At 36.0% G+C, this 21,264-nt stretch overlaps 2 protein-coding genes and 1 pseudogene across 3 annotated transcripts; 2 read left to right on the top strand and 1 right to left on the bottom strand.

The window, feature by feature from the left end:
* Positions 1-3,604: 3,604 nt before the first annotated feature.
* Positions 3,605-4,357, top strand: LOC112083969 (glutathione S-transferase T3-like). Its single transcript, XM_024152196.1, has one exon. The coding sequence runs from the start codon at positions 3,605-3,607 to the stop codon at positions 4,355-4,357; it is 753 nt and encodes a 250-aa protein (XP_024007964.1).
* Positions 4,358-5,293: 936 nt separating this feature from the next.
* On the top strand, positions 5,294-6,642 carry LOC112084125 (annotated as a pseudogene).
* A 9,486-nt stretch (positions 6,643-16,128) lies between these two features.
* Positions 16,129-17,102, bottom strand: LOC18992028 (transcription factor bHLH52). 2 transcript variants are annotated; one of them, XM_006415375.2, is made up of 2 exons: positions 16,425-17,102; positions 16,129-16,329 (listed from the first exon to the last, which is right to left on the bottom strand). In XM_006415375.2, the coding sequence occupies exons 1-2, from the start codon at positions 17,100-17,102 to the stop codon at positions 16,129-16,131; spliced, it is 879 nt and encodes a 292-aa protein (XP_006415438.2). The 2 variants fall into 2 exon arrangements, with proteins under 2 accessions (XP_006415438.2, XP_024009016.1); XM_024153248.1 differs by having other exon boundaries at positions 16,129-16,323; positions 16,425-17,099.
* Positions 17,103-21,264: the final 4,162 nt, after the last annotated feature.

The following is a 21,264-nucleotide window of genomic DNA, read 5'->3' as shown; positions in this document are numbered from 1 at the left end:
TATGTTGCTATAAGGATATGATTGGAGGTAATAATTCTTTGGATCTATATGTATACATATATAGAGTAGGAATAATTTTTCAATCAGACCATGCATGTGGACGATCTTGAAAGGCAGGGAGAAAAGCCCCAGTTTCACGGCTTTCTTAACGGAGAATTTAATTTGGAATCCCACTATAATGATAATATATTCCGAAAAGGCAAAAAAGGTTAATATACATACAATGTTGTCTTAAAATCGTCGTTTTTCTAATGTACGTACATTCATATACTTCGTGAAACTGTTACACCTTTGTTGCAACTAGATTACAACGGTTAATAGCACGTTTCAGAAACAGAAATTGTTAATCTATAGCATTGTACTACACTGCTACTCTATGTCAGTTTTTTAGAAGTGATTCTAATTAGCATCAATTATTTTGTTAATACTTTATAAGTGATGTTATCTGCCTTATTTCTTGTAGTGAATATATCATATCTAATACTACCTATTTTCTATATACTTATTTGTGTAGTGATTTGTTTAGGTATCGTATTTACAGCGAGTTTCAGAGTTCTTCACTTACGTGTCAGTTTCAAAATGAGTTTCAGCTGCAAAAAGACCGGTCAACCTCATTTTGTAATTACGTGTCATTTTTATTGGTTCTTATCCGATGATGTGTAAAAAAAACTTAAAACAAACCAGTACAAATTATTATGGTTTAATGCTTTATTTCGCTGTCAAATCAAACCGTTTCTAAAATTTTAGAAAAATGAAATTTAAAAAATAATCTAACAAAAAAGTTAAAAAAAAATAGAGAATTTATATCTCTAACTAATGGAATATCACTAAAAGAAGGAAATCATCTCTAGCCAATAGAATGTCGCTAATTATGATATATAGGTTAGTGTTTACGATTTTTTATATTTATAGGATTTTCGATTTCTTATGTTTATAGGATTTTCGATTTCTTATGATTTAGTATAAATATCAACCATTTTTCTCTAATAAAACCGATATTTAGTCAAATCTAACGAAAATGTAAAATCAATAAAAAAAATGTTTAATGAAATAACGGTATTTATGATGTCTAGATTAGGGTTTTCGACTTTAAATATTTTAGTATAAATATGTATGACTTCTCTCTACTTCTCTCACACCCTTCTAAATTTTTTGACTCCTTACTTCGTTTTTGAATAAGTTCTTACGATACTTAAAAACTACGTCTAAAATACATAGAACAGTGATCAAAAGATCTCAAAACTATTTAAAATAAACTATTTGAATATTCATATATTTTTATCTACTTTATTTTACATTGTTTTTACGGTAATGTCTTCAAACATTAAAATGTAAAGAAATATAACAAACAAATATACTCAACAACAGAAAATATAAAACAAATAAACTTAAACTGCTATTCAATTTTCAAATAATCAAATAAAAAAAATTATATCAGTCCACGCAAGATGTGGGCAAATTCACTAGTTAGTACTTTTTTTAAAATTATCAACTAAAATACTACACCGGTCTTGTAAAAAAATCAAAATACATAATTTTTTATGCGAGAATATTGAAATGAACAAAAAATCGATTAATACATCATTATTATTCTCGTATATATAATTATAGTCTCTGCTGATATTCAAAGTAAAAAAAAGAAAGCAGCAGCACGTTTGACATACTCATACACATATGTCATATAAATGTATAAGGTATATATATATATATATATATATATAAATTATAAACCTGAATTATATGACATGATACATGAGAGTGTCAGACAATCAGAGCAGCCTTTATCAATATGTTGTCCCGCGTTATTTACGCGACCGATCTAACCAATGTGTATGTCAATTTTAATTCCATCTTTGTCTTTTTCTCTTGCCAGATTTCTAAATTGAAAACACATATACTAAAAAAGAAATCTGTAAATTCTACTTTTTCTTTTTATAAAAAGAAACCTGTAATGTTGCTATGTAAATATTGTATTGCATAATTTACACGAGTTATATAGTTCTAAGGGGTCATAGTGAGGTAAGTTCTTAGTTAAAATATATAAAATTGTTTCCAAAGCTGATTTGAATTGAGCAACGATAAAGTAAATACTTCTAAGTTTTCTTTTTTTTTAATCGAACATGGTAAGATTCATACCATTTTCAAATTTTACAAAGTTGTGGAAGCCACTTATTACAAGAAACAAAAAGAGAGTGAAAAAGAAAATTACAAGCGCTAGCTAATAGAACCAAGATGCTGGAAATACAACTGGGACGAGATGGAACTCGGAGGGAAAGAAAGAAGAACTAAGACCATGTTTATCGGTTGATCCTCTTGGGTTTCTCTTTAATTATTGGGCTTTTTTTTAAATCAAAAATGGGTTTAATTAAGCGGATCGATCCTTCTTTTGCGACTTAAAGGATCGATTCTCTTGGTGTACGTGGCAGACCGCGATAGGCTGTTGGATTGGAGAGAAAATTCTGAGGCAAATTTTTTTTTTGTTCCGCGACCATTCTTCTCTCTCGCGAAACATTCTCGACATCTCCGTCGCCTCTGATTCCTCCTCGCGTCTTCTCCGACTTCGTGGTGGCGGCGGCGGTTCTACTTCTTCTCCTCAAATTCTCCGACGTATCTTCGTCCCAATCTCCTCCTGAACAGCGGCGGTGCTTCTTCATCTACTTCGAACCGAGTGGTGAAATAGGTGTGAAGATTCAGAGCTTTCAAATCCTTGCATGGTATGTAATTTCGTTATCAATCCTCTCCTTTATCTCTTACAAGTGTTATTTGCTATAAACCCCTTTGGTAATCGATATAGCTTTTGTTAATCGATTTGTGTTTAGGCTAAATCTTGTTTCATATTCGATTGAATTGGAAATTTTGTTTCTGGGATTTGGCTTAAGACGTTTGTATTCGATTCTTAGATGCATATGATTTGGTTAAGATGTTTTGATTTGGGGTAAGGTTTTTCGATATGGTTTGATATGATTTGATATGATTTGGTTTGACTTAGAGAATGAAACTTCATAGACTTTGTTATTTTTTGATCGATGGTTTTGTTGGTTGTGTAAACTTCTTATAAATCATGTTTTGGTGTTTGTTTTTAAGTTGGCTTTGGTGCTAATCTTTTGTTGTTTGTTCCAAGCTTTGGTTGCAGGTTTGTCCTTGTTCTTCATCAAACAAAGAGGAGAGAGGGATCATTCAACCAATATGTAAGGTTAGTTCACTGCTCTGGTTAGTTTAGCTTTGTAAAAGGGTTAGTGTAGCTTTGTATAGGTATTAGTGATTAGGCGTGTAATAGAGTGATAGTAATAAATGGTTTAGGGGCTTTGGTTCGCTTTGTGTTGAATGCTGGTATGGTGATGAATGCTTTGTGTCATGTCGATATGGTTGTGTGTGTGTTGAATGCATTTGTGCTCTTTCTTCTCTTCTCTTGTTCCCTTTTTTTGCATCTACTTCTTCTCATTGTACTTAAACGATTCATTGAACTCTCTTCTCAAGTTGCCTTTTTATCTTTCTTCTCTTCTTGTTCTCATTCTTGTTCTCTTCCATCTCTTCTCAACCCTCTTTCCTTGATCTCTTTCTTCTAAACCCTCTTCTCTTCAACCCGTTCACCTTCATTCAGGATATGTCTTCATATCCCTTCAGCCATTCCTCTCATTTTGTTGAACTGTTGAACAGTCAACAAGAGAGTGCAGCTACTTACCCCTGTGTGGCACTTGGATCATCACAGCCTCCATTCTTCTGCTCACAAACGATCCATGGAGATGCAAGCTGCGGAGAAGACAAGGAGAAGGAAAGAACAGCGAGGAAGCAGTGGACGCCGAGTGATGACATTCTTCTCATAAGCTCCTGGCTCAACACCTCTAAAGATCCGGTGGTCTCCAACGAGCAGAAGAGTGGTACTTTTTGGAGTCGAATAGCAGAGTACTTTGCAAAGTCAAAGCCAGCAGGAAGTCAAACCCGAGAAGCCATTCAATGTAAGCAGCGGTGGCAGAAGATAAATGAAGCTGTTTGCAAATTCTCTGGTTGCTATGATGCAGCAACAAGGGAGAGAACTAGTGGCCAAAACGAGAATGATGTTCTCAAGATGGCACACGAGATATACTTCAATGACAATAAGAAAAAGTTCATTTTAGAACACGCCTGGAAGGAGCTTCGTAATGATAAAAAATGGTGTGAGCAAAGAACTTCTAAAACTGGTGGAGGCTCTAAAAAACGTCGATGTGAAGATGGAGCTCCTTCGCCAAACTCATTCGCAGAGCCAGATGAAGCTGAACCCGTTTTGAGGCCTCCTGGTGTAAAGGCAGCAAAAGCCAAAGGGAAGAAGTTTGTGCTTGATGCCAATGCTGTGGGTCATTTCCAAGATTGTGGAGCATAAAAGAGATGGAGTTTGACAGAAAAGAGAAGGAGATGGACAGAAAAGAGAGACTGTCAAAGATGTCATTACTTGACAGTTTAATCGCCAAGAAAGAGCCCCTCACTGAGTTTGAAGAAGCCCTGAAGCAAAAGCTGACAATTGAGCTGTTGAATATTTAGTTTCATGTTTCATGTTTTAGTTTAATGTTTCCTTGTTATCAGTTTAGTTTTTTAGTTTATTTGGTATCGGTTTCATCTTTAGTTTCTTTGTTATCGGTTTCATGTTTTAGTTTCTTTGTTTTAGTCCGATGTTTGTCTTTCATGTCCTATGTTGTGCTGTCGCATTAATGATATGGTAGTTTTACCATAATGTTGTATCAAACCTAAACAGACTTCTCTTTAATGCATCTAGTTGAAATCTATTAATGATATATGTTGTAGTTGGTGTATAGCTTTTAAGAAGTGGTACTTTTGTTGTATTAATGATAATGAGTGATCTGACCAAATTCTTCTTGCCTTTTGTGATTTTTTTTGTTTTCAGGCTTTTGATATATGTTGTAGTTGGTGTATAATATGTTGTAGTTGGTGTATAGCTTTTAAGAAGTTGGTGTATAGCTTTTAATGCCATCGTATCAGGCTTTGAAGACAAAAGTCTCCTCGTGACATGAAGAGCCAAAAGAGAGAACATAGAGAGGACAGTATCACGTTGATACAACTCTCCTCGTGACATGAAGAAACAAGAATATGGGACCTGTTAAAGTTGTTTTTTTGTGCTTGTTGTATCGACTTTTGTAAAATAGCAGAAACAAAAAAAATTGTCCACAATAATTTAGGTAACTTGACACCACATGTAAAGAATTTTTTACTTATAATTTTGGCAAACGATTTCAATTCAAGACACAAACACATTATTTCTTCTCTTTACCTTTGCAACTTCTTCCAATCTTCTTTTTCCCAGACACCCTTTCTTCACCGAACTCATTTTTCATTAATGGCTTCATCATCTTCCAACAATAATTTAGATGAAGCGTTTGATGAATACTTTCATCAAGCTTTTGATTATGTTTATGAGCAAACTTATGAAAACCTTGTTAATGGGTATGGTGAGCAACAAGAGACAAGGAATCCAAGGAAGAAAAGATCTTACATTGAAAGAAATCGCGAAGAAGGCCACAACCGTTTGTGGAATGATTACTTCGTAGAAAATGCGACATATCCCGCAAATCTATTCCGCCGACGTTTTAGAATGAACATACCATTGTTCTTGCAAATTGTAGAACGTCTGTCCAATGAACATCCTTATTTTCAACAGAGACTTGATGCTGCCGGAAGACCAGGTCTCTCTGCACTTCAGAAGTGTACGGCTGCAATTCGCCTTTTGGCATACGACACTGCTTTTGATACTGTCGATGAATACCTTTGTCTCGGTGCAACTACGGCTCGAAAATGTTTGGAACATTTTGTTGAAGGTATAATTAATCTCTTTGGGGATGAGTATTTAAGAAGACCCACACCGGAAGATCTTCGAAGACTACTTGCTGTTGGAGAAGGCAGAGGATTTCCTGGGATGATCGACAGCATCGATTGTATGCATTGGGAGTGGAAGAATTGTCCCACCGCATGGAAAGGGCAATTTTCTCGTGGTCATGGCAAGCCCACCATCGTTTTAGAAGCCGTAGCGTCATATGATCTGTGGATATGGCATGCGTTTTTTGGACCTCCAGGTACTTTAAACGCTATAAATTTTCTAGATCGGTCCCCTGTCTTCGATGATATCATACAAGGTAAAGCTCCGAAAGTTACTTTTTCTGTCAACGGAACGGCATACAATTTGGCTTACTATCTAACAGATGGTATTTATCCGATTTGGGCCGCGTTTGTCAAATCCATTAACCTTCCTCAGGGTCAGAAAGCAACATTATTTGCTGAACGTCAAGAAGGGTTCCGAAAAGATGTGGAGTGTGCTTTTGGAGTTCTGCAAGCTCGATTTGACATTATTAAAAATCCGGCTCTTAGTTGGGATAAAGAAAAAATTAGAAAAATTATGAGGGCTTGTATCATTCTCCACAACATGATAGTAGAAGACGAACGTGACGGATACCAGTTTAATGTTGCTGAATTCCAACAAGGAGAAGGAGAATGAGAAGGAATTGCACAGGTGGATCAAGAATACTTTACAGACATGCGTTCAAATATCGTTGAGATGTTCAATAATCAGAAAAGAGTTCGGGATATACAAATTCATCACCAATTGAAAGCAGATTTGGTTGAGCATATATGGCAACGATTTGGAGATCATTAAGTTAATAACTGAGTTTTATTGTTAAATTTGGATTATTTCAAATATTAAGAATATTCTGTTAAGTTTGTGTTGTTTTCTAATTTTGAATATTAATATCTTAAGTTTGTGTTATTTTCAAAATAATAATGTAATTTCCTAAATAATAAACTTTTCAAAAAAAAAAATTTAAAGAAACTCATCTAAGTTTCTCCAATATACAACAAAATAACATAAGTTTCTTTAGGAATTTCTCTTCTTAACTTTAATAATAGAATAATGACAGAGAAATTCTTGAGGATTTCTCCAATAAACATGGTCTAACGTAATGTGTGAACTAACGTAAAAACTACACGCGTTGTTTAATCAGTTACGACCACCTTATTTTTTCAACCATTAAAAATATTATATATATAACAAAAATGGTGGACATTGTATAATAGAAATATAATAAAGAAAAGAAAAAGGGTAATAAGTACTAACATTTTGATGTGGGATTTTGAGAGTGTGAGAATATAATGGGAACAGTGACCTTAAGTTAAGTCATATCATCCATCCACTCTGATTGAAAGAAAGAAAAATTCAGCACAACTCTTTGTTTCCTAAATAAGTTGTTTTGATTTGACGAGTGGGGAAAAGAACAGTCGTAACATCTTATTGCTCAATGCTATATAAATATATTTTTTTTGGTAAAATATAAATATTATAATTTCATCTCGATGTTTTTTTTTTTTTTCGTTTTCATGATTGGACATAGAGAAGCCATATCTTATTTGTAGAAAATATTTGGTGGGGAGAATGGGTTTATAGATAATTTATATGAGTTGACGCGTTAACGGTGAAGAAAAGTTGGTATAAGGTAAATTGGTTTATAATTGGGTGTCAGTAGCATGAATTCTAAAGTACTTACTACTTATCAATTAAAAACTATACTTACCATTAATTTTATTTTGAAGTCAACCGTTTAATAATAAATCGACTATATATCAGGTCATTTTTAAATCAATAACTTGAGAGTGATTTACTATGTTAGTATTTACAATTCTCACTTATCAATCATAGTCAAAAATTTCAATACAATAGAAAAAATGCCATGAACACATGTAGTTTTATAATATTTATTAGCGAATCTGTGTACTATATATAAAAACTAAAAGTATATTGTTAATTTTATGTTCTAAACCGTCCACGTAATGTTACCATTTATTTTATTAACTTTTATACTTGTGATCATAAACCATTTTCTAGATTATATTTGGTTATATGAACCAATTTGGGCTGATCACAGTTGTGTTATTGACCTCGTTCAATATTAGATAATATGATAAAATAGACGTAGGAACACAAATAATAAATTTATTAGTGCAAGTCTCATCATTAAAAATTTTAGAATAGTTTCTTTGTTACCTCAAATCAATTAAAGAGAACATGCATCTATGAAAACGATGGTTTGCAGATGATAAAGACTAATTATTTCTCACACACAAAAGAGCTGAATGAAAGAACTATGACTAGTGATCATAGTTAGGAGTTACGACTAAGGACATGGAAATAAAGGAGGGGATAAGCTTGACGTCTATCATATCATTGACTAACTTATTATTTTTGACTGAATAGAGAAATTACGTCAACAGACTCAACACTATAATATAATAGTTTAGAGGTTCTTTTCTTAATAAATGACACATAAACCAAAAATTTCATTGATTAAGGGTAGTGGGTGGATATTTCACATGAATTTTTCATGTCGACTCGTCAATTTGTACAAAGTTTTCGATACCTATAGAATCGTACATAGGAGTATTTGGAATATGGTTTAATGAAATTAATACTAGATTTTAGTTTTTTTTTTCATTTTTCCATTAACTAACAATTAAAAGTCGTAATGAATCTAGTATCCTTCATACTTCTTTATTACATTTCATCTTTTGTATATAAATAAACAAAAAATAACTTTCTTTTAATTAAGTAATATTTTTTCATTTACTACCAATTAAAAACCCTAATGAATCTAGTCCTTCAGACTTAACCTTTATTACATTTAATATTTTGTATATATATAAAAACACTTTATTTCAGTTAAGTAATATTTTCTAATAGACAGGTTACAGGTATAAACTTTACTCGCAAATATATCCGATATGTTTTTGTATTTATTTAGAGGTTGAATACCGAAAACCTTTATATCTGAAACGATTTAAAATGAATTATCCATTTTGACGAGGATCAAGATAATTATCCAAACATAAAATATCAAAATAGTGATAGTGTTATAAATAAATAGATTTTTAGTAACCAGCCCATTAACCATCAAGTTAATGTCTCATGGCCTATTAGGGTTTCTGATACATTAATTATGTAATGTATATATACATTGCTTATGGAAACAATAAAATAAGAATTTTTTCTCTTAATACGTTATCAGCACGAAGCTCAACTTCAAACGATCATATCTCTCAAAATACAAGGAGTTAGAAGGCGATCTACATATCATTTTGAAGCCCTGGAAGAGAAGAATCTAGTGGTGAAAACCGCTCCTCAATCCGACACCATACGCGCCCTCAAGACTCAAAACAATCGGCGCTGTCCCACCTTAGCGGGTGATTCTTTCCAAGCGGTGGTTCCTCCATTGTAGCAGCTGTTCGTCCTCACTTCTGGCCATCATTCTCAGGAGTTTCCAGTAGATATCTGTGGTCTTTAGCTCCCAGATCATAAGCCGGTCAGAAATCCATTTGGCGAAAAGGTATTATCTAAAACTATAGACCCTAATCAAAGTTTTGGTTTTTTTTTTTTGAAAACCCTAATATGGATCGGTTCTTTTCATGATTCTTCTTCGTCTTTTTCGTTTTTAAAACCATAACCAAACCGATCCTCTTTCTTCTTGTCAAAATCCTAATTGGTTTTATTTTTCCTAATCGGCTTTATCATATAAAACCTAAACCCTAATGCTTTGTTCAAACCCTATACCGATCGGTCCTAACATCATCTAAACCAAACACTAAAATTCCTTGCAACCGAAACCTAAATCTTTGCAAAACCCTAGATCTAAAATCGTTTTGGTTTGTCTATCGTTAAACCGAGATCGATCGGTTTAAATCCTAAACCGATCGGTTATTTATCTTAGATCCGATCCTTGAAAACCCTAAAACCGGTCCATGCAAGCTCCTAAATCCTAAACCAATCGACCCCTTAAACTCTAAACCAATCGATCCACCTAAACCGTTTATAAACCGATAAATTCTAATCCTAAATCGATAGGGTTTAAGTTTAAAACGATCGGTTTTTCCTAATAAAAAATTAAACCCTAGCAAATCCGTTTAGTTTAATCCCTTAACCGATTAATAACCCTAATATCCGGTTTCCAAAATTAAATCTAATTTAACCGGTTTTGTTGTTTAATCGATCAATCCGATCGGTTTAAGCTTAATCGGTTAATTTCAAATTAGTTTCCAAAATCAATCTCTAGATTGCCTAAACCCTAAACCCTTTAAAAAAAAAAAAAAAAAACCAATGTTTATCTATTAGAGCTAAATTTGGAAACCCTAGTAAACCGGCTAGGTTATAAACCCTAAGGTTCGATTTTAGAGTTCCCTTATATAGCAAGTTTCCTAAAATAGCAAGTTTCCTGAAATGGAAAGTTTTCCCAAGAATACCTTAAATCCCTTATTCCAATGATCATAGTCTCATACTATTGATTATTTAACATAAATTATTATATGTTTCAGATGTCAAACATTCAGAAGGTCGAATATGAGGCACTCACTGTCTCCGGAGATAACTACCTCAAATGGGCCCTTGACACCAAGATCTACCTCAACTCAAAAAGTTTGGGTGAATGCATCAAAGATCCCAACACCGCGACTCAAACAGAACGGTACTCGGCGATATTTATTATCCGCCATCACCTCGCTGAGTCTCTCAAGCAACAATACCTCACTCTTGAGGATCCACTCGAACTTTGGGTGGCACTGAAAAAGCGATATGACCATCAAAAAACGGTCATACTGCCCCAAGCCAAGTTCGACTGGAAGAACCTACGGTTCGAAGATTTCAAATCCGTCGAAGAATTCAATTCCGAACTCTTTCGGATAGTTGCACTCATAAAACTATGTGGCGAGGAGGTCACTGATAAGGATATGCTAGAGAAAACATTCTCTACTTTTGGCACTCCCAATGTTGTTCTCCAACAACAATACCGTGCCATGAATCATTGCACCTATGAGGATTTGATATCTTGCTTACTGCTTGCTGAGAAGAACAATCAGCTTCTGTTGAGGAACAGTTCAGGATCAGCCCCATTGCCAGAAGGAACCAGAAAAGAGTCCAACTTCGTCCAACGTAACAGATCCTCAGATCGTGGACGTGGACGTGGAAATGGACATGGACTGCGCGGCAGAGGACGCGGTAGACCGAACCAAGATAACCGACCTAACCTCAGTTTTGGTCGGGGTAAGGGTCGTGGTATCAACAAACCGACCCAAAGAGGCAGTTCATCTAGACCAACTCCTTGCTCAAGATGCGGAATGACTAATCATTGGGTCAAGATCTGCCGTACTCCCAAATATCTTGCTGAGCTCTACCAGAAGTATGGGAAAGATAATCATGAGGCTAACCTGGTTCATCAAGTCAATGAAGATGACTCAAAGGATGATAAGATTGATGGCATGGATTATGAGCTCTCCGACCTCCTTGATTGATCTCAAAAATCTGAATTTGTTTTTCATTACTCCTTAAACTTTTATCTTTTGTTTTTGGGATTTATTGTCTTTACTTTGGATTTTTAAGACCTTTTGCTTTTACATTTTAATTTATGGAGTAATGTTTTATTTACATCTCATTTTTGCAAGTTATTGAATTACAATTCTTGTTTAATAAAGATATGCAAGACAATATGGATATCATTGTGGATAGTGGATCGAGCCACACCATTCTAAAAGACAAGAATTACTTCATAAATTTAGTAATCAAAACCGCAAACATTAGCACTATAGCGGGTAGTTCGAGCCTAATAGAGGGCCATGGCCAAGCTAATGTGCTGTTATCAAATGGCACATATCTAGACATCTCTGATGCCTTATACTCACCCAGTTCTAAGAGAAACCTATTGAGTTTCAAAGACATAAGATTGAATGGTTTCCATATCGAAACTCAGGATGAAGGGAACAAAGAGCTTTTAATTATCACTAAAATGATAAATGGCCATAAACAAGTTTTTGAAACTATACCCGCCGTATCTACTGGCATTTACCATGCTAAAGTCAGTATGATTGAGGCTAATGCTGCTATCAAAGCACGGTTTTTAGATTACACTATTTGGCATGATCGCCTGGGTCATCCCGGTGCGAACATGATGCGTAAATTAGTCCAGAATTCTAAAGGGCACAGCCTTAAACCAAATGGTATTTTCCCTCAGCACCTCAAGTGCACAGCTTGCTCACAAGGGAAACTGATTACCCGACCTTCACCAGTCAAAGTGTCTAAAGAGACCTTGAACTTTCTGGAAAGAATCCAAGGAGACATATGTGGACCAATTCACCCACCTTATGGAACATTCAGATATTTCATGGTCCTCATTGACGCATCGACCCGCTGGTCGCATGTCTGTCTGCTCTCTTCTAGGAACCAGGCTTTTGCTAGGTTATTGGCCCAAATCATCAGATTACGAGCCCATTTTCCAGACTTCCCATTAAAGACTATACGTCTTGATAATGCTGGTGAATTCACTTCCCAAGCGTTTAATGAATATTGTATGTCCATAGGGGTAAGTGTTGAACATCCCGTTCCACATGTCCATACACAAAATGGATTAGCTGAATCCTTCATTAAACGAATTCAATGGGTTGCTAGACCATTACTCATGAGGTCACAACTCCCGGTCTCAGCTTGGGGACACGCAGTCTTACATGCCGCTGAACTAATACGCATACGACCATCTAGTGAGCACAAATATTCACCATCCCAATTGCTAACGGGTCATGAGCCAGACGTCTCCCATATTAAAACATTTGGGTGTTCAGTCTATGTACTCATTGCACCACCACAGAGGACTAAAATGGGACCTCAAAGGAGGATGAGAATATATGTTGGTTTTGATTCTCCCACCATCATAAAATATCTCGAGCCAACTACAAGAGATCTGTTTAAAGCCAGATATGCAGATTGCCGATTTGATGAATCGGTATATCCTAGATTAGGTGGTGAGACAGAAAAGCTGGTAAAAGAACTTTCATGGAATCAAACATCCACACAATGGCAAGATCCTCGGACTCTAGAATGTGATTCAGAGGTCCAAAGAATTATACATTTACAAAAGCTAGCTAATCAATTGCCAGATTCCTTTGCTGACCCGAACAAAGTTACCAAATCGTACATACCAGCTTGCAATGCACCAGTACGAATAGATGTCCCCTCAGGGAAAAGTCAAGTTGCTACAGAGTCTGACGCACGTAAGAAACGTGGCAGACCACCAGGTTCCAAAGATAAGAATCCCCAGAAATCAAAGAAAGGTGCAATGATTGAAACCGGGATTCAAGAGAACACGGATACAGCCTCAGCTGATACTTACCCTATCGAACCATCTCAAGAGGTTTGGGACGCCAAAACTCAAGGTTCTGAAGGGATTGATAATAATGAGATCTCAATCAATTATATCATATTCGGTTCTCTATGGAACAGAAAAGATGTCGACATCAATGAAACTTTTGCATACAAGGTAGCACTTGAGATTGCGTACACGCAAGAGGATCTAGAACCCACGTCTATAATTGAGTGCACTCGTAGATCAGATTGGCTGAAATGGAAAGAAGCCATAAACGTGGAGTTGAATAGTTTAAAGAAACGGAATGTGTTTGGTCCGATCTTAAGGACACCATTCGATGTTAAACCAGTGGGAAACAAATGGGTCTTTGTGCGTAAAAGAAACGAACTCGGCGAAGTCGTTAGATACAAGGCACGCCTTGTAGCACAAGGATTCTCACAGAGACCCGGAATCGATTATGAGGAGACTTATTCTCCAGTGGTAGATGCAACTACATTTCGATTCCTCATAAGTCTGGCTATAAGAGAAAACTTAGATTTGCGGTTAATGGATGTTGTAACCGCATATCTTTATGGACCACTGGACAGTGAAATCTATATGAGATTACCAGATGATATTGAGCTCAAAGATAAGCATGCATCTCGTGATAAACACTGCATTAGGCTGAACAAATCCTTATATGGACTGAAACAAAGCGGACGTATGTGGTATAACCGGTTAAGCGAATATCTCATCAGAGAAGGCTACGAAAACGATCTGATCAGTCCATGCACCTTCATCAGAAAATATCAAAACAAAGGATTTGTAATCATAGCAGTATACGTGGATGACTTGAACATCCTCGGAACATCTGGTAAAATCGCCCAAACAGTTGAATGCTTAAAAGCAGAGTTTGAAATGAAAGACCTAGGCAAAACTAAATTCTGTTTGGGATTACAACTTGAGTACGTCAATGACGGAATCCTTGTGCATCAATTGGCATACACTGAAAAGGTACTCAAGAGATTCAATATGGACCAGGCCCACCCATTGACCAGCCCAATGGTTGTGAGGAGCCTTGGATTGGATAGTGATCCATTCGGTCCAAAGAAGGACGATGAAGAAATCCTCGGTCCTGAAATGCCATACCTCAGTGCCATAGGAGCATTAATGTACTTGGCTAGTCACACTAGACCAGACATCTGCTTTGCCGTGAGCCTCTTAGCTCGCTTTAGTTCGTGTCCAACTCAAAGGCACTGGAACGGTATTAAGCACATCCTTAGATACCTTCAAGGTACTAAGGACTTGGGATTATTTTATTCTAACCATAACAAGGATGGTCTAGTTGGTTTTGCTGATGCAGGATATTTGTCAGATCCGCACTGTGCCCGGTCTCAAACCGGTTATGTTTTCACGCATGGAGGAACAGCCATATCTTGGAGATCCATGAAGCAGACTATTGCCGCTACCTCATCCAACCATGCGGAAATCTTGGCCATTCACGAAGCTAGTAGAGAGTGTGTTTGGTTGCGGTCCATGACTCAGCATATCCGATCAGATTGTGGTATGGACGAAGATAAGGAGCCTACGGTGATGTATGAAGACAATGCAGCTTGTATCGCTCAACTCAAGGACGGCTACATCAAAGGTGACCGGACGAAGCATATTCTGCCCAAATTCTTCTTCACTCATGAGCTACAGAAGGATGGTCAGGTCAAGGTTCAGCAAGTCCGATCAAGCGAAAATTCAGCCGATCTATTCACTAAATCATTATCGACTTCTACACTCCGGAAGCTCATTCATAAGATAGGAATGCGTAGACTTAGAGATCTACAGTGATGCCTAAACCAGGGGGAGTAATGCGTGTTGTACTCTTTTTCCTTCACCATGGTTTTTCCCACTGGGTTTTCCTGGTAAGGTTTTAATGAGGCAACGTTCCCCAGCGCATTATAGAGATCCCGGTTTTGTGACAGGCATGGTTACCTTGTCCAAGGGGGAGTGTTATAAACAAATGGACTTCTAGTAACCAGCCCATTAACCATTAGGTTAATGTCTCATGGCCCATTAGGATTTCTGATACATTAATTATGTAATGTATATATACACTGCTTATGGAAACAATAAGATAAGAGTTTTTTCCCTTAATAGATAGTTTTTTTATAAAAAAAAAAACAGTGATATCATGTAGAAATGGTGCTATAGCTTCAAAAAATCATATACCTGAGCCCAAATTTATTTCTTTTTAGGCCCATACAGAAATATAAAAATATAAAATGATCAGAATAAAGCCTAAATAATTCTGAAAAATCCCTAGCATATAAAAATAGGTTTTAGTTCTTCGACCCTCTCTCTCTTCTGCCTTGCTCGAGCTTCGAACACTCTCGTGTAGCACATGTAAGTGCCTTCACTGACCAGACGAGCTACAAGAGCAAGGCAAAATAAGTTTTAGTTCTAAACAGACCACTTAGAAAACTTTAAAAATACTAGGGGTAAATTAGTTTTAATTCTTCAACAATTTAATAAGGGATTAATCACTAATCATTTACTTAGGAGTTAGGACCTCTTCGGTTCTTACTAAACTTTTTAGAAACCTTTCTTAAAATTTAAATTTAAATCATTGGAAAAAAAAATCTTTAATCTTGTGATGATGCTTTTGGGATTTTATGATTTTGATAATTTCGGAAATGGTTACACCTTTATGTGCTACTAGCCTATTAACTGAAATACTTAATTCATTGTTTGCATATCTCGTTAACTTATAATCTAAATTAAGATTAACCAAAACCAATTTTATTAAATTAAACTTACTAGAGATATAACAGAGTAGCTAGCATTTTTTGGAAAACAACAAAGTGATTTACATTAGTTAAGAAGAAAATTAACTAATGGTTAAGCTCTAGCTAACATAGAATCTAGTACAAGGAAAAATTAGAAACAGACACAAAAACACAGACAAATCTAAGGTTTTGGACATTCGAGCATCTGGATAAAATCTAAACTAATTAACCAGATTCGTGGAGAGCAACTTATTAATGTCTCGATAAATCTTAGGGTTTCTCAATATGCATTCTTCGGCTTTTAGGACTTGAACCATTTCCCTTGGAACCACACAAACTTCTTCTGTCGATAGCTTCTCCTGGATATTTTGAGATGCAAGCAAAAACTGCATTTCTCCTGCCACTTCTGGACTCTCCTGCGTCTACAAAGTAAAAAAAAAAAGCTTACATAAATATAGACTAGTCGACATATATTTCTGCAGAGACTAATTGGATATAAGGTTTGTCTTAACTATACCTGCATTTTTGTCTGCCTCAGCTGAAGAATCTCAATCTGAACCTGCAAGAACTTGACATATTTAGCTGCGGCCTCGAACATTTCGGCAGTGTTATGTTTCTGGTTTCCAGGGATTAGTTTTCCGAGCTCTTGAGTCTTCTCTGTGATCTTTCTTCTCCTCTTTCGTGCTGCGATGCTCTGAGCAGAAAGTTTCGGCTTCTTGGTATCGTTTTGATCACCCCACCCAACGTTGAACGCCGGAGTGAAATCAGGAACTCGAAAATCGGAAAAGTTAGAAGCTTCGTTGGTGTAGGAATCAAAGAGATTAGGGTTAGGGCTTGGGAACAGAGGGTCGTGATGAGTGTTGTTGAAATGGAAGCTGGAGTCAATGAGCTTTTGGTGTTTATTCGGCGCGGGGAAGAAGGAATCTAGGTCTTGTGACTCGTTGAAGACTTGAGTGTTAGGGTTAGAGATAAAGATTTCTTGAGGAGGAAGAAACGGCTCAAAGAAAGTATCCAAGTGATCGAATTCGAAGAGAGACGGTGAAAGAGCTTTTTCGTAATGCGATGGTTGATGTTGCTGTTGTGCTTGGAAGAAGAACGTGTTGTCGGTTTCTGGGATAATCATATCCACATCAGGGATAAAGCAATCCTGGAGCTGGATAAAGTCTGAGTTGGAGAAGTAGCTTAAGCAGTTCATAGAGAATGATCGATAGAGATGATGAATCAGTGTTTTAGGGAATGAAAGAATGCGAAGCAATCAGGAGGAGTTACAGAAGGAAGATGTTTGAATAAATGATGATTAGTAAGACTTAATTAGCTTTAATTGCTGCTATTTAAGCTTAGAGAGTAAACGTAGAAAACAAAAAGAAAGGACAAGAGAGGATATATGAAAGGATCAAAGATACTGTTCTGTCTTTTTTTTTACTGAGGTAAGACTTCAGGTTATAAGTTGGTGATTCCTCAACTTAACTGTCACGGGATATATATGAAAGAGAGAGAGAAGTTAGGGTTTTGGCGAGGATTAAGGAGAGGTTATTTGGTGGGTTTTTAGTTTTACCGTAACTACCTCCTAATTATTAGGCCTTGTTTTTTTTTCTTTTTATTATTTTTTCTTTAAGCTGCATTTCGAGAAATAATTAAATGGTAGATATTTAAGAATTTAACGTGTAAATTAGCTGGACGTTATTTTCTATATACAAAACTAAGGCCCAAAAAATCCAAAATTACTTCTGCTCGTTTAAGATATTTCAGTTCGAGTCGTGGAATTTCAGAAAAATAAACAAAAAGTATAACACTTGACAGTTTGCTTATGTTAATCTAACTGTTTAGAAAGCATACACCACAGTTAATATAAGAGGGAAATGAGACTCTAAGTCCTAAGACGTCCATCAGTGAACTTCTGAGAAAAGAGTTCAATCCAATATAATAATACTTTTTTTTTGGATTTTGTTTTTTTTCATTTTTTTTTAATTCGAAAATTATTTTTTTGGATCAATAAGGATGCTCCACGTGTGATGAACCTGGATGAACTTGGGTTTTTCAGATTTATTGGGAAGAACTTTTGCCATGAACCTCTACCTCTAAAATTATTATTTTATTAAATTTCGTCTCAAAACCTATGCCATAAACTTTTGATGAACCCCTGCTAAACATGCTCTAATGAATTATCTACTACCATAATATGTTCTATTCCACAATCAAAAACCTGCATATATTCGTCATGAACTAGTTAGTATGAATTCGCAAAAATACATTTTGAAATTGATTTGTTCAACAGCATTTTAAATCCATTTGGACATTATATTTTAGAGAATTTAGTTTTTAAAGTTGTGAAATATGTTGACTTTAAGTAGTTGATACAAAGTACGTAGTAAAAAAAAAAAGTTGAATCACTAGGTCAGTAGATGTCTCAACCAGATTAAAATCTTATAACATGTAACAAAGTACATGTCTTATTTATCTAAGGCAATTAATAAAAATAAATTAAAACATATTTAGTTATTTACCATATGGATAAAAAATAAATTTTGTCATATTTGCGTTTTCTTTTTTCTTTTCTTTTGAGGGCGCGATTGACTCGGTAAAATACTTCAGCTTTTGCGGCCAGTTGGGTTGGTGGTTCCACGTGCTCTCTCTTTGACTTCACCGCCAAGTTTTCTAACCCACCAAGCAAAAAATTAATTACAGATGGGCCAGGCCCAAAAATTAAAGACGCGCGCTTCCTCTTCCACGTGTCAGCCTCTTTTGACTTAGTCTCCAAGCAAACAAAACAATCTATTCAAACCAACCGCGAATTTCTATAAATGTTTTCAAACACGTCTTTGTAAACAACATTCATTGTCTTCTTTTGTGCTTTGCCATTTTTATCTGTAATAAGAATCTTCAACCCTTGGCGTGATGTAACTCTAGAGACGGCGACATAAAGTTGACCATGCGAGAACACTGGCTTTGGCAAATATAATCCCACCTTCTGTAGAGTCTGACCCTGACTTTTGTTTATAGTCATAGCAAAAGCTATGGTAATAGGAAACTGCCTCCGGCGCATTCTAAAAGGAAACCTTGCTTCTGGTGGTGACACAAACATTCTAGGTATGATAACCTTTTTTCCTATTTTCTTCCCGGTTATATGGCTTGCCTCGATTACATGCCTAGCTAACCGAGTAATAAGCAACCTCGTACCATTACACAAACCACCCTTAGAATCAATATTTCTAAGCAACATTATTAGAGCTCCTATCTTTAACTTGAGAGAATGATTTGGCAGCCCTGATACCTTTATACTATTAAGATACTCCTGTGTATAGACGACTTCGTCTATTTTGCTTGTGTCTGAAGTATCAATGCTATCGGCACTAAGGTATTCATGTTCCTCACCTAATAAAAACAATTCAAACTATGTTAGTACTGATATATTTTAATTATAATATAAATACGTATTAAAAGGAAATGTGAGAAATCATATAACGAAGACCTTTGAGTTCTGATAGCATGAATTCATTGATAACGTCGACATCCTGATTCCGTGGACTGAGTATTGCCCTTTCTTGAAAAAAACTGGTTCACGGGTGGTTGTGTAAGATTGACCATAAATCTCCGAGACTATTCTCTTAACAGGATCACCTTCTCCGCCTATCAGCAAATCCGCTGGAATTTCTAATTCATCTTCTATGGTATCATGAATATTTAGTTTTCCATCACCAATATCCAAGATCCACTTAGCGAATTCTTCAATCTCTTTATTATTGAAATCATTATCGCCACAAAGCAGTCTCATATTTGTCTTTAGCTGCAAAACTTTGCAATCAGACCAAATATGAGAGAATTCACAGTTGCCAATATAGTCTCTGAGCTGTTGCCTCCGACAATAACAGGGAGTATTTGTCAAAAGTCACCACCCAAACCAACGACCTTTCCACCAAATACCTTATCACACTTTAGTATATCACGCATAGTCCGATCCAATGTCTCCAAACAATGCTTGCTCATCATCGGAGCCTCATCCCATATAATAAGATCGGCTGCTTCAATCAACTCTGCTTGGTGTGATCCAGAACTCACATTACAGAATATATACTCGTTCACAACTATGGGTATTCCAAACCGAGAATGCGCTGTTCTTCCTCCCTCTAATAACAATGCTGCAATGCCACTTGATGCAACATTGAGAACTATTTTCCCTTGAGAACGAAGAGCAGCACCTAAAAGCCTCCATAGGTACGTTTTACCTGTCCCACCATATCCATAAACAAAAAACATTCCACCGATACCTCTTGTAACTGCATCCATTATCTCATTGTAGATATCCTTCTGTTCATTGGTTATTGTTGAAAACAACTTGACATGATCGTTTGCAAGTTTTGCACGATCGTATGATTTCTCATCCCGGATTAGATGATTAGATTTCTTATACTTTCCAATATCATCAGGGACTGGCATCTCTCCTTTATAGTCGGATAATGAATGACCGTTTCTGCGCATATACTTCTCTATATCTGACAAACCAAGATTATTATATTGGGCTTCCGTCAACACCAAACCTAGATATACAAATAAGTCTGTTAGCAACTAAGATAATGTGAGTCTTGTAAAATAGTTTAAAATTTCAAATCCATCTAACCTGGGTCATTCTCTTCACGCCTTTTCTGATATAAGAAATCCTCAGTTAATATTTTCCAAGTAGACGTTGATTGGAACTGCTACACTACTCGAGAGAAGCATTATAGCAAAAAGTTTACGAAGAAACTTTCCAGTTCCCCAAAAACTAGCCTCTTTAATTCCTTCGATGTATTCTTTATCATCGTCTAACAAACCAAGCGCAAAGCATGCTTCTCGGAAAGAAGAGTATATAACACCATTAACCTTTTTTAAGTCATCAAAACTCTCAGGGCCCTTGACTATATTGAGAAGAATCCTCAAATGATATGCGTCTTCAACGGAAGGTGAGACATACACCAGTCTTCCTATGGCAAAACCTTGTTTTCGTATTCTCCATTGCCGATGCTTTGAGACCCAGACGAATTTTGTTGGGAAATCAGCATATGTTAGCTTCTTTCCTAAGGCATGTATCTTGTTTGCCTCCATCCACGCTAGAAATTGTGACTGACCTACCAATGCCTTGTTTAAGACTTGGTCAACGCTCTCTCCTTCGTGATATATACACATTTGTTTACCAGGCAAATGAAACGAAAGTTGCATTACTGCCGTGGTTCGGTACTGTGTAGGAATCTTTAGAAGCCTCCATGATGATTCATACGGTGAAATGTATCTAAGAATGAGCAAATCAAACAGAAATAAATAATCTTGTTTTCTTTTAAAATCATAATTAAGTAATTATTCAAGCGACCTAATCTTAAAAATTA

The sequence above is a fragment of the Eutrema salsugineum genome, unplaced genomic scaffold (assembly GCF_000478725.1).
Source record: "Eutrema salsugineum unplaced genomic scaffold, Eutsalg1_0 scaffold_5, whole genome shotgun sequence".
Taxonomy (NCBI): domain Eukaryota; kingdom Viridiplantae; phylum Streptophyta; class Magnoliopsida; order Brassicales; family Brassicaceae; genus Eutrema; species Eutrema salsugineum.
This window is presented reverse-complemented; position numbering and strand designations above follow the sequence as displayed.

Excerpts from the sequence above, each read along its gene's own strand:
- LOC18992028 (XM_006415375.2), bottom strand. The coding sequence starts at position 17,102 with ATGAACTGCTTAAGCTACTTCTCCAACTCAGACTTTATCCAGCTCCAG. Across the intron at positions 16,330-16,424 it reads TGAGGCAGACAAAAATGCAG|ACGCAGGAGAGTCCAGAAGT; the intron begins GTATAGTTAAGA and ends TTTACTTTGTAG.
- LOC112083969 (XM_024152196.1), top strand. The coding sequence starts at position 3,605 with ATGTCTTCATATCCCTTCAGCCATTCCTCTCATTTTGTTGAACTGTTG.